The sequence below is a fragment of the Tenrec ecaudatus genome, unplaced genomic scaffold (assembly GCF_050624435.1).
Source record: "Tenrec ecaudatus isolate mTenEca1 unplaced genomic scaffold, mTenEca1.hap1 Scaffold_549, whole genome shotgun sequence".
Lineage (NCBI taxonomy): Eukaryota > Metazoa > Chordata > Mammalia > Afrosoricida > Tenrecidae > Tenrec > Tenrec ecaudatus.
In genome coordinates, this window is record NW_027459460.1 from 587,853 (window position 1) to 601,236 (window position 13,384).

Sequence of the window (13,384 nt, forward strand, 5' to 3'; positions counted from 1 at the left end):
TTCGGATCATGGTAGTTGGGGGGAGGAAGCATCCAGGATCTGGGGGAAAGCTGTGTTCTTCATCGATACTACCTCACACCCTAATTAACCCTTCTCCTTGATATTTTATATAACTTGTTTATACATATTCTTTTTATTCATGTAATCCATATAGCAAGTCTTTTCATGTTTCATACATATCATAGCACACATCAGGACTTTTTCTTTATGAGTTACAACTCAATGAATGTCTGTATCACATGGTATTTGTCTATTTCTCTGTTGATGGACATATCCGTTTTCCTTGTTTCTATCTTTTGGTTATTGTGGATAACACTGCAATGGACATTGGTGGACAAGTATTTCTTTGATTTACAAAGATTGTTAGCTCAAAGCAATTTGAATGCTGTAGCTAATTTACTATTTTCCCTTTCTACTTTTGTTTCTGTTGTTGGTTTCTGTTCATCTGGCTTTAGCCATCCATCATTACTTGGAACATCACGTTGACTACGTGCCTACCTTTTTGTCCAGATTTTGTTCTGTTATAGTAATGATACTTAATGTGAGTAGGCAGACGCCCGTAGTATTTTCCCTGACTTGCTAAGTATTCATATTAACCACATTAGTTATACTTACATTGTTTTATCTGTATTTGAGTAAACATTGCTTCTCAAAGATCTAGCACAAAACTTATGTAGTGAGGTGATATAATATTAATAACTAACACCCATATACGTTGTTTATACGTGTCATGCAGTGGATTCTTACTCATAGCGACTCTGAGAACAACGCAGACTTGTCCCATTGGGTTTCTTAGGCTGCTTGAATGTTAACTGAAAAATCAGCAGTGTGAACTCACCAGCTGCTTAATGCAGCAAAGAGGCATCAATCTACTTCCGTGAAATTCTTAACATTGGAAACCCTGTGCGGCAGCTCTGCCCCAGCCTGCAGAGTTGCTCTGAATTGGTTTGAATTGACAGCCATGGGCAATACTGATGTGAGCAGAGCGCAGGGCTGTGCTCTATGGAGCAGCCAGTAGGTTTGAACTACTGACCTTTTGATCACTAGCTGAACTCTTAACCATGGAGTTATCGGGGTTCCTAACACATGGTGCTTAGTATTTTTAAGATTCTGTTCAAACAATTTGCATTTGTTAATTAATTTAATCTTGGGAGCAGCCATATGAAATATGCACTCAAGGAATGTGAGATGAGAGGAGCACTGTGATCGTTGTCCCAGGGATACCTGGACAGTAATTGGCAGACACACTGTTTGAGGCCAGCAGTCTGGTGCAGAGTTTGAACTGTTAGCCAGTATTCCAAAGTCTCCAGTCCCACAACAATTCTATTCCGCATGGAGCCAGGGGTGCATTCAGTAGCTATGTCACTCTACATTTATACTTTATTATGCTTATTAATGTCATATCTTCCTTATTAGTTTATAAACTTATAGTGGAACTAATTTTTATTTACTTTGTAGATGGCTCAGTATGATTTTTATTTCACCCAAATTATAGCTTATTATTGTTCTGAGATATTCTTTCCAAGAATTTTCTATTCTGCAACGATCAGTATTGCATCCATAAAACTTTCAGATCTACAAAACAAATAAAGTTCTTCCAAGTGGTATACGTGTTCTTGCTTTTGTTTAAGGCATATTTTAAAATAAATTACAAGAATACACTGTGTTTTATTGGTGTCAGAAAATTTTGGAATCATATCACTAGGTTCAAATTCTTTTATTTTTTAAATATGTTTTCTACAGGGTGCTGCTTTAATTCGAATGCTGGCTAATTTTATGGGCCATTCAGTGTTTCAAAGGGGTTTGCAAGTAAGTAAATTGCTTTGTTTTCTCTTAAAATTTTTCTTATTTTATGCTATGCAGATGTTTTACAGTTTAAGAAATTACTGATATAAGATTACTAAATGGTATGGAAAAGTTTAAGATGTATAAGGTTAGCATCATCTTTCAATATGAGAAATGAAACTTATAAATACCATCTTCTCAATAGCACCAGAATAAGCTTGAAGTATTGTGTGATTGAGAATATGTTTAATTTTCATTTTAAATTAAAATTGTAAGAGCCCAAATAATTGATATAAAATATTTAGAATGCCTACTTCTCTCTTTTTTCTCCACTGATAAGTTTATGTAAGGTAAGAAGTGATAATAACCTTAGGAAAATTATATTGTGAAGAAAAATCTTAATAGTATTTTCAGCTACGTGTATTTTGTGTTTCTGTTGCTCCGCTGTTGATATATATATATATATATATATAGATAGAGATTGTTATTTATCTGATGATCATTTAAATTTTTCTTTTTATTTAGAAAATACAGTGCTGTACAAATTAAAGGAAAATAAACAATTTTATCAAAATGTATTTGCAGTAGGAAGTATGAGATTTAGGAGTAAATTTCTTAGAAAAAGAGGCTTCTTAATGGCTTTTAAAGTAAATACAAATACAGAAAAATAAAACTTTTACTCCATTGAAATCTGCTAGAGCAAATCATGTTCCTAGCAGCTGTGATTGATGAATTATTTATGATGCATTCTGCTACTTAGAAGTGTCCTTTAAAGTAAATTGATGTTCACCTGAAATACAATTATGCTAAGACAGAGAGAGCTATCAATCTTATCTGTTCTTTGTAAGCTTTCATTTTAAAATTTTAATAAACTACATCTGAGATCAGGTCATATTTTAGTAGTATAATTCTATGTTTACCCCCCACAATTTTTAAAGGTAAAATACAAAGCAAGAGTTAACTATGTTTTGACAAGGCTAGTTATATGTAGCACAACAAAGCAAAACTATAAATTTCCTGAAGAATAATTTCCCTTAGAAAATATTTTCACAGATTTGTTCCAGCAGTGGTTGGAAGTTACTTTACTCAGCTCCTTCCATTAGGGAAACCTTCAGAATAGCTGAATCCATGGAACCTATTTTGTTGGGGAGAAAGGGTCTGTTCTGATCACATAGTTGGATTTCTCCCTCCTCTCGAGGAGCGCCCTCCAAGAATATCAGAGGAATGTCCTTCTCTACCGCCATTTCTTTGTTTTCCCCATTGATGTTGTAGCATGACAGTTCTTGAAAAAATCTAAACTTGTATAAGAGCAATACAAATTGAATTTGATTTCTTGGTAGCTAGTTGATGTGAAATCATTTTCTGAGTACAGTTTTTGTTCTTTTTCTCATCTGTCTGTATAGATTTGCTCAGCAGATTGAATAATCATAGTTATTTTATTTGGAAAGGATTATTATTTTGCAACCTTTTTTGCTTTATTTTGTCATATTTTCCTTAGTATGCAAAATGTGTACATTTTAAATATATCCTTTTATATTGAAGTATATTTAATAGACTTCAGATCAAGTATATCTGAAAAAACTATTCATCTGATTCTCATTACATTAAACTTGGATATAAAACTTGTTTTAATGTGTTACTTATCCTCTGAAACTTGATTTGGCTTTAATTTTCAAGTAAGGGGCTCTATGTTTGTCCACATTGCATTTTATTTGCATTGTGACATCTCATTGGTCAGATAGATCTGTATCCTTCAGTACTTCACTTTCAGCTTTATTTATACTCATCACTCAAACTGATTTAGTGTATCACCAGCAGTTTGGATTAGTGTACAGTAGATCTCTATGTCGGGGTGATAAATTATCATCTCCTGAGCATGAAGATGTATGGGATACATTTTGAAGATGACCTCCTGAACAGACACTTCATGTCATGATGCTGACGGGTCAGAGTTGATATTAATATGCTTCCTTTCCAAAGGGGCTCAGGGGAGTATTGGTTTGCATGTTGTTGAGACAGCTAAGCCTGGCTGTCAGGGTTTACCTCGGCTGGACAAACGATGAATTCTTTTCATAATAACTATGACTATTTTCTGTTGACAAATAGAATTTTTTCATTTGCAAATAGACACTAGATTATGTTAACAGTTATAGGCAATATAAAATTTAAAATTGTATGTTTTTTCCTTTTTTTTTTTTCGTTCCACCTCCCTACTCTTCTGGTCTCACTCGAGCATGCTCAAGCTTGTTCTGCCATCTGTCTGCCTGCCGGTCTATCTGTCTATCTCTTCTATTTATTCTCTGTTGTTTTATTTTTTGTATTTGCAGCTTTGTCTTCATGGTCCACACATGAAAAACATTACAATGATATTTTCTGTTAATTTTCTATATACCTAAATTTTTCTTTTCTGGAAGTTTCGTGTAATATTTGACAGTAAAATTTTGAGAGAAGAAACATTGAATCCTTTTGTTGTTGAGTTAATATACCACTTATAAACAACATACATATATTTAAAGTAGGTTGCTTATATTTTTCCAAATGTGCACTCTCTATATTGTTCTTAAGATTGCATTTCCCAAAATAATAGCAAACATATTTCAGAAAGCATGACACAGTGAAATGAATACAGAGCAAAAATGATAGTCTTATTTATTTAAAAAATATTGGTGGGATTTCTGCAAAACACTAAATCTCCCTTATCCTCTGGTTCCAAAGTTTACAATTCAAAAGTTGAACTAGATAATCTCTAAGAGCCTTTCCATGTTTCATCATCTCTGAATCCAGATTTTATTTAATTTGATTTGCTAGTTAGACAACTTGACTTTCATGTGAAACTAGTGTTCATAACTTGATGTGGAGAAATGTGAATAGATGGGCAAAAATATGCCACTGCTCTTCTTGAAGCTTGATTTAGATTCTGAATATTAACTCCATTTGACTTCTAGGGCATATAATACCTTAATTTTAGTCCATCAGACCAGCATTTATTGTTATGGAGAGTTTTGATAGTGACTTATTTCTTTTTGTCAATATTTGACATATATATTTGTTTGATTTTAGTTACCTAAAATCATTTCATGATTTGCTATGGATAATTTACATTTTCATAGTTAAGACTTTATCTGTCTTAAATTATGTTTTCGAAAAACTAAACAGTGCTTGGTGAATTTTACTGGATATTCTATCTCAATGATATTCCTTTTTAACCTGACAGGACACCTTCTTAAGTACCCATCTTTGAAGGTTTGCTTCAGGAAACCATAGCTGGTATATAATGCAGTAGCAAAGCATTGCAATATCATTCTAATATTTCAAGCACCAAGGGATTTAGCATAGAGAATATGGGTTTTATAAAACAGTTGGGAGGGATAAAAGAGTAAAAATGGGGAAGACTTCATAAAATCAAAACATTCAGGAAACACTATAAAATAACACTCATTTGCTTAGTTGCCAGCCGTACACCTGGAAGCCACCAGCAGTACCTTCTTCTGCACTTGACTAAGGGAAGTGTTTCTTTCTTAGTGCCTTCCCGATAGCTTGTGCCTGCTTCTCACCTGACAGACATTTGCCTTGGAGCCAATTAGCAAGGGATTCTGAGAAATGTGGCACCCAGGCCTCCAGCCTGCACAGTGCTCAACAGGGTATAGAAGGTAGCAAGGGGACAGGTGAGCTGACGACAGACAATTGAACAAATGTAATCGATCCATTTTGTTGTTGTTTTACTTTAGTGATTTTATTATTATTTGTACTATATATGTAGCTTTTTGTATTACGATACAGAGCTTTTTTATTTTCTTTTGTTACTTTAGTGATAGCTCCATTATTTTTGTTCCTTCCCTAATCATTGTATTACTTACTGCAGAAACATGTTCCCATTTCCACCGGGTTTGTAATCTCCAGGCCCCTCTGGGGAGGGACTGGACTGGCTTGGTGGTGTCAGGGTGAATCAGTACTGGTATGATATGTCTGAAATTTCCAACTATCTAATTATGACACTTCTAAAATAAGCGCTGATGAAAAAAGACAGGGGAATTGACTATTATAAAAGTTTTCTGTTTTTAATTAACTTAATATTTTATACTTCTGGTTTACGTGATCGAAACTGTTGGCTCTTCAGTCTACTCCCTTCACCCCCCTCCTACTAGGATATGATAAATATATGGAGAAGAAATTAAGCAGCAGTTTTTCTAAATTACATTTAATTTAAAATCAAATATGCACGGGACAAAAAGCCCATCTGGAAAGTGAGCCAGTATGGCGTCCCAACCTGTATGTCTTCCTCACTGTAAGTGTCTGTCCAGTGAGAATTGTTGTTAAAAAAAATTACTGCAGGCTGTGTTCCCAATGGAGACTTAAATAGAGTTAGTGAAAACGCAGTAAAGAATTAGCAATAACTAGAAAGCCTCCTTGCACGTCGGGAACAAGTTATGCATCATATAATGCTACCTTTGAGGCCTCATTTTTGACTGTGTTATGCATATATCAAACAGCTTCCTAGACCAGTCTGTGAAGAGAAACTCGAAGCATCACTTTGGGAGGTCTGTATTCGTTCTCTACCGATCACAACACCCCAAACTCGTGCCGTAACCTCAGTACTACCCTTTCCGCGCGTGGACAAGTTTCCGTGCTCAGTGCTGTTTTCCTTTCTTTCCCCGGGGTAACTGGAACTATAAATGTAATGTAAGTGTGCTCCTCTTTCGTCTCTCTATAAATTCTTGGTGATTGGACATGTCCCTCTGCAATGTCTCTTGCAACTCAAACCTTCAAATCCATTACAAATATTATCAAACAACATCCTTTGGTAATAGTTACATCTCTAATTTGCCAGAGTCTGTGCGGTTTCCATGCACACGCCTTCATCGTTACGCAGAGGAAGCAGTGTATGAGGTTAACGTGGGGGTGGGATGGGGGACGATCAACAAAGCAGGACAAACGAACTGGGATCTACTGCCTTTGTGCCATTCTTTCTTCCTAATTTGAGTCCGTTTAGTTCAGATCCTAGTTCTAGAAGAACTCGCAGGATTACTTTTAAAGTAACCAATTCAGGTGCTGATTCTTTGGACTTTTAAAATTACACGAGTCCTTTTAACTTCATTTATATTTGTTTTAATCTCCCTAATTACATTTTCTCTTGTTTTTCGCCCAGTAATAAAATAGTAAAGCTATAATTATAGGATCCTTAGATAACATTGATTGGCCCAGTAGCTATTACAAAAATAATTAGTATGTAATACTATTGCTTTTTCCTTTCAAACAAAACAATAATGTTTTAATGACTTGGGCCTGGTTGTACCATTCTTCATGTTGTTATGAGTCCACATGAGGGAATTAAAATTGTGAAGAAAGATCATTGTTAAGCTTGATATAAACCCAAGCCCTAAAATCTATGTCAGAAAGTGGGTCACCTTCCTGCTGAACCAGAGAGAGTAATTTAATATCATTGAAAATATGGTTGAATAGAGAAAGATTTCTCTTGATTAGTATTTAACTGCTCTTTTCCATAAGGTAACCTACAACACAGTGTTTGGGTCCAATTATCAAGGTGAAAATTGCTTATGCAAATCAATGTAAGGCAATGAGGTGTGGATAAAAAGCAAAAAGGAAATATCATTATTATTGGTTTGTGCTCATAAAATTCTGATGGCCTGAAGTAATGACAGGCACGATGCTACAGGGAGTATTAGCAGCAAAGCATGCTCAGTAACTTGTGTTCCAGGGAGATGCTGCTGTCTGTTAGCATGTGTATGCAGGACTTTTGTTTGAGACCTGCAGGCTTACAGTTGTGAAAGACTGCTCCCTGCATGTGGGTTTTCACGAAAATGAAAACTCAGATAGTAATAGAAGAACAGACACAGTGTGTCAAAGTTAAGGTCCTTTCTGTGGAGATGGTTTGTGTTTCCGTCCAGATGGTGACTCAGTCACACTTAATCTAAAATGAATGGCCATGGACAGTTTCTGCTCAAATGTCTCTCTGTTTCATTTAAAATACGGCACAGTTTTATATATGTGATAGGGAAAAGAGTTACCACTTGGTAATCATTGTTTGTGATGATACTTATGATAGTCTTATAAAACCGATTCATCACAACTGGTTCTAGCCATTTGGACTTTACCAAATTAGCATTTATTAACAAGTTAAATTACAAAGGCAAGATTAATGAACATGTAAAAGAGAAAAACATTTGATTTTTATTGAAAGATTGCTTGATGTGAAAATAGTTTCATGTGTAACAAATACTTTTAAAACTTAAATAGCCATGGCTATTTATATCTCTAAATAAAAAGGGATTACTTTTTGTCACTGAATTTGTTTATTGGAAGGCTTACACACGGAATCCTTACCATGTGCTTCTGAACTGCAAGCTTTCCTGTGACCTCTGCAGCTATATGGATGGAGCCATGCCTTAAGCATTTCGGTGCTAACTGAAGAGTCCAAAGTTCAAACCTCGTAGTTTCTTCTCAGGAGAAAGAAAGGCCGTCTGCCCCTGTAGGGAGTGCAGCCATGAGACTGACCGGGACAGGGCGTCAGTGCCCACCGACGGTCGCTAGGTATTGGAATCCATACAGTAGCAATGCGTTTCTGTGTAAGGATACAATTATTTGTAATCAACCAAAAAGCCTTTACTATTAAAGATGCACCCTTTTCTCTCCTTTTTTTAATTTGGACATTGCTTAAGTAAGACCAAAAAAGAATTGATGCATCTGAATTATGGTGAGAACATTTTTGAAAGTTCCACAGGCTCCCAAAAGGACTAAGAAGTCTGTTTTGCAAGAAGTACGCCCAAAGTACTCCTTAGAGATGAGGACTTCAAGCGTTCATCCTAGATCCTTACATACTTTTTACAAACAAACTGACATCATGTTTGGTAAAGTAGAGGGCCGGTGGAAAGAGGAAGGTCCTCAAGGAGATGCACTGACTCAGTGGCTGCAACATTGGGTACAAACCAAGGCGAAATGGTGAGCACGGTCCAGGACAGGGCAGTGTTTCATTGTATGTGAATCGGGTCGCTATTGGTTGGCACTGATTTGATGGCACCTAATAGAAACAACACATTCATTTTATTTATACTTTTATGAAGATTTTAGCCTTGTGTTTTATACACTTAAAATTGCAGCTTTTACTCTCCTTTTCAAAACTTTGTACAAATGCATATTCACTACAGATACTGAACATTAACATTTATATTGAAAATATCCTTCTCCCCTGGGATATCAAATATCTAAAATCATATGAAAGATGACATTTTGTAAGTTGGTGACTTAAAAGAAATCTGTAAATACTGCTCCTGGTCACGTGTTTGAAAACGTACAGTAAGATCGAATGTGTTGAAAGACCTCTTTTCGGTCAATGGTAATCGTGCTTTAGCTCTCCTCTACCTTCTAAGTCTGTCTTGAGAAAGACACAACTTCACCTTGGCTGAACAAAGAGAGTGTGGGTCCTGCAAGCTATGGCCTTCAGACATTCTTTTAACTCAGACCTGAAGCCAAGCCTGAGACCACCTTTCAGCTGGTGTGTGAACAATAACACATGGGTGAAACTAACATGCCCCTCAGAAAAATCAAGTATATACACCTGAACAGATAGTATTTATCTAAAAGCAAAATCAAGCAGAATTGTTTCCAGTAAACTAACAGAAAGGGGGCAAACCATGGCTAATGAAAACAGGAAAACCAAGGCAGGAATGTGTGAAGTGCTGACACCTTGTGAGAATTGTAACCCCGGGCCAGGGAACTCCCCATGCATGCATTGCTGGATTAGAAATGAATTTGCTCTGGAAACTTTCATGTAAATCATAATAAATATTTTAAAGACAAAAAATGGTGGCATCACTTGCTTTCCTCAATATGATTCCATTTGTAAGCAATCTCCAATAGCCACCATCTGTTTGTTGGCTCAAGGCCTCCACCTGTGATTTTTAAAAACATTTAAGAACACTAACCATTTAAATATAAAAATTGCCTGTTAATACTTTGTGCTAACAGAACAAAATTATAGTTTTTCTTCCTATACTAAAAGCTATACTTAGTTATTTCTACAGCCCATATTTATGACCCATTAAATATCATTTATTCTATACATTCTTGTTATGTACTTACGGTAAGTAGTGAGTATTTAGTGCATGCTGTATAGAGCAGGTATAGTATACATTTCCATGAATCATAAAATATGATAAAGGATTCAAAGACAAATATATGGTGCTAACTGTGTTAAATGCTACGAGGGAGTGAGAGGAGGTAACTTTATCGGGTATTTAGAAGATCTTTCTTCAGAAAATGGATGATACACAAAGTTCTGAGGGATATAAAAGGGCTGAGGGGAGATCATCAGGAAGAGGAAAGAGCTTGTGCAAAAGGTAAGAAAAATTGAGCATGTCAAAGGAAGCAAGCTAAGGTGCTTGAGAAAAGTTGGAAGGACAAAAGACAAGGTCGGAGAGGTACGGGTAGGAGCCCGTCATGGGGTATCCAAATAGACTTTGCGGAGAAAATTGGATTTTATCCTAAGTATAGTGGGGTGTTCTTAAAGGGTTTTAAACTGGGATGTTCTCTATCTTTCTGCAAATATTGCAGTGGCCTTGAAAGAATCAGCCTACCATTACGGTAACTGGCTAATAAAATTAGAAGGGAATTTAAGTATCTGGTAAAAGAGGATGAAAGGTTGGATATGGCATAATTAGGTATGCAGAGGCAGGGACATATTCAAAATGTATTTTGAAGGTACAATTAGCGGGGACTTGGCGTACATTGGACGAAGAGTGAGGTGTGGGAGCAGAGGGAGAGAACAGAGTCAAGGACGCCTCTGCGGTTTCCTGTCTGAGGGCCTGGGACCAACCGGGAAGGACTGTACCGGTTGGGGGTTCCGAGAAGAGGGAGGGCCACCTCAGATCCAAATGGAGCAGCTGCCAAGGCAGGCAGAGTACCAAGTGTGCAGTGTCGCCAGTGCCTGGAGAGAAACACGTTTCAACAACAAGAAAGTGAGCAGCAAGGTTAAATGTAAGATACATGTGGAGTAGGGGAAAAATGGAAACGTGTTCTTTTGGAAGACTGCAATTTTATTAGGTTGAGTGGAATGGGTATAAGCGCATACTTTTTAAAAATTGCAAAAGAAGGATATTAGAAAAGTGAAGTAATTTGCTATAAAGGATATAAGGACTCACAGAAAGCTTTTGTTTTATTGACTACTTCAATATGGGAGCCCGTTGTACTAACAAGAAAAGGAATTTGGTAGTGCTCAAGAAGAGAAAACTGGCATCTCGGTCCTTGCGGTGGTGAAGGGACTAATTTTTATAGTAGAAAGATGCTTTCAATAAACTTGAAAATCTGGTAGTGGGGAGATGAGGGAGCTCCTTTCTAATTGTGCTTTTTTTCAGTGTTGTTTGAGCAAGGGTCTGTAGTGGAAAGCTGAGGATGAGAGGTGAAATGTGAGCATGTAGGTCTGAGAATAAAGAGGCACACCTACTAACTACTGATTGCCTCTTTGAGCTGGGTGATTATGAACGTATCATAGACTGAATCTGCTTAATTACAGGATTTTCTCCAGTGACGTTCAGCTGCACGAGTGCGGGTTTAGAGAAGAAAAATACTTGAATTCATCTGGAATTGTTTTTTTGCCAAGCTAGTATAATTGAAGAACAGAACTGAAAAGTTGAGGTGGCTATTTGCCAAGAATTGATTAAGATGAACTATGAAATCTAAGGAAAAAGAAGACAGAAAGTATCTCACACACATTAACAATACGAACACAAATAATAAACTAGTATAGTGTGTATGATTTTAGCACTGAAGAAAAGAAATTGCCTCTGAGAATATAAGAAATTTAATGTCCTTATAGAAGTGTCCTTAAGCCCATAAATGTAAAAATGTTCAAGGAAACCTTACCAATCTAGAACATGTGGGGCGGAACCTTCTGGTCTCGATTACATTGCTAGGCAGTCGTAGGTCCTGATGTCATGGAATGTGTAGGTATTGGAGAGAAGTGGAGATAGTGCGTATTTTTAAGTGTTACCTGTACGTCTTTCCAAACCTCTCCTCTTGAGGTCAGTGTCTGTACATAGAGGTATGGCGAGAATGAATGTCGTATGCCCATTTTCTGGGCTAGCTGCTAGCAAACCTGGCATCTCAGTAAATGGCTGCATAACTACATGTGCTAAGCCTTACAACTTCAGGAAATCTCTTAAACTCAGAGGGGAATTAGTTTTTTTCAGGTATAAAGTTTCGACTTCAACTTTTTCCTCCGTGCTTTTTGTGTTTAATTTGTTGTTATTTTAATAGTTTTACTGGGGGCTCTTACAACTCTTATCACAATCCACACATGCATCCATTGTGTCAAGCACATTAGTACATAAGTTACCTTCATCATTTTCAAAACATTATCTTTCTACTTGAGCCCTTGGTAACAGCTCATTTTCCTCCCTCCCTCTCCCACGCGCCCTACCTCATGAACCTTTGATAATTTGTCATTTTTTTTCAGGTCTTACACCAATCTCCTTTCACCTGCTTTTCTGTTTGTTGTCTGTCCCCCTGGGAGAGGGTTATATGTTGACCATTGTGATCGGTTCCCCCTTTCTCCCCCACCTTCCCCTTGCCTTCCTGGTATCACTACTCTCATTATTGGTCCTGAGGGGGTTAGCTGTCCTGATTTCCCTGTGTTGCAAGCTCCTATCTGTACCAGTGTACATGCTCTGGTCTAGCCAGATTTGTAAGGTAGAATTGGGGTCATAATAGTGGGGAGTGGGGGTCACGGAGGAAGCATTAAAGAACTAGAGAAAAAGTATGTGCACACTGACTGGCTCATCTCTTCCTCGTGACCCTTCTGTGAGGGGAAGTCCAATTGTCTACAGACGGGCTTTGGGTCTCAACTCTGCCCTTCCCCTCATTGACATTGATGTGATTTTTTTTTATCCAAGCATTTTTCTCCTTTAGGTTAATTCGTATAATTTCCTTTCATTGGCCCTCTGGAACATTTTGACTTCTCTTGGAAGTAAAGTTGAACAGAGAGAGGTTCAACCCAGATAGTATTTTTTTTGAGCTTGCTCATAAAGTTTCTAATGTATCCTGATCTTTTTTGCATCATGTATATTTTTCTAAAGATTTATACTGTTTTCTGAGCACATGCTTGTAAGGTATACATTAATATTATCAGATGACTGGTAAGGGCCAAATTCCTTACCCAGTTCTTCTGAGTGTGTTGTCATTGAGTTGAATTTGACTCGTAGTGAGTCTTTGTGAAACTGACAAACAAACAAACACCACACTGCTTAGTCCTGAGATAAACTCACAATTGTTATATTTGTGCCACCATATATATTTATCTTACCAAGGATTTCCTTGCTGTGCACATCCAATAGCTCTCAATTAAAATGCATTTTCGTTTCCTGTAGTCTCCTGCACTGGGTGCTGAGCAAGAGTAGGGTGGGGGCGGTGATGGTCATAGACGTGACTTAACGTCAGTGCCCTCTTGTTTCCTAGGAAATAGTGCATTTTGCCAGCCAAGACCAAATATGTCTGTTTGGTAAGCTTGTAGTGGTCTAAGTCCTTTACCAGGGCATTCAGCAAAGGCAGTTCCCAAACTTCAGTTTTACCAATAGATACATTTTATGTC

The 13,384-nt window shown here is 37.0% G+C and overlaps 1 protein-coding gene across 5 annotated transcripts in view; it reads left to right on the forward strand.

Moving 5' to 3' along the window:
* The window catches only part of LOC142436721 (thyrotropin-releasing hormone-degrading ectoenzyme-like), a 353,287-nt gene that overhangs the window by 193,000 nt on the left and 146,903 nt on the right, over positions 1-13,384 (forward strand). For all 5 annotated transcript variants that reach the window (XM_075540204.1, XM_075540202.1, XM_075540205.1 and 2 more), the window contains one exon: positions 1,744-1,809. In XM_075540204.1, the coding sequence (XP_075396319.1) occupies positions 1,744-1,809 (66 nt within the window). The remainder of the gene's footprint in view (positions 1-1,743; positions 1,810-13,384) is intronic.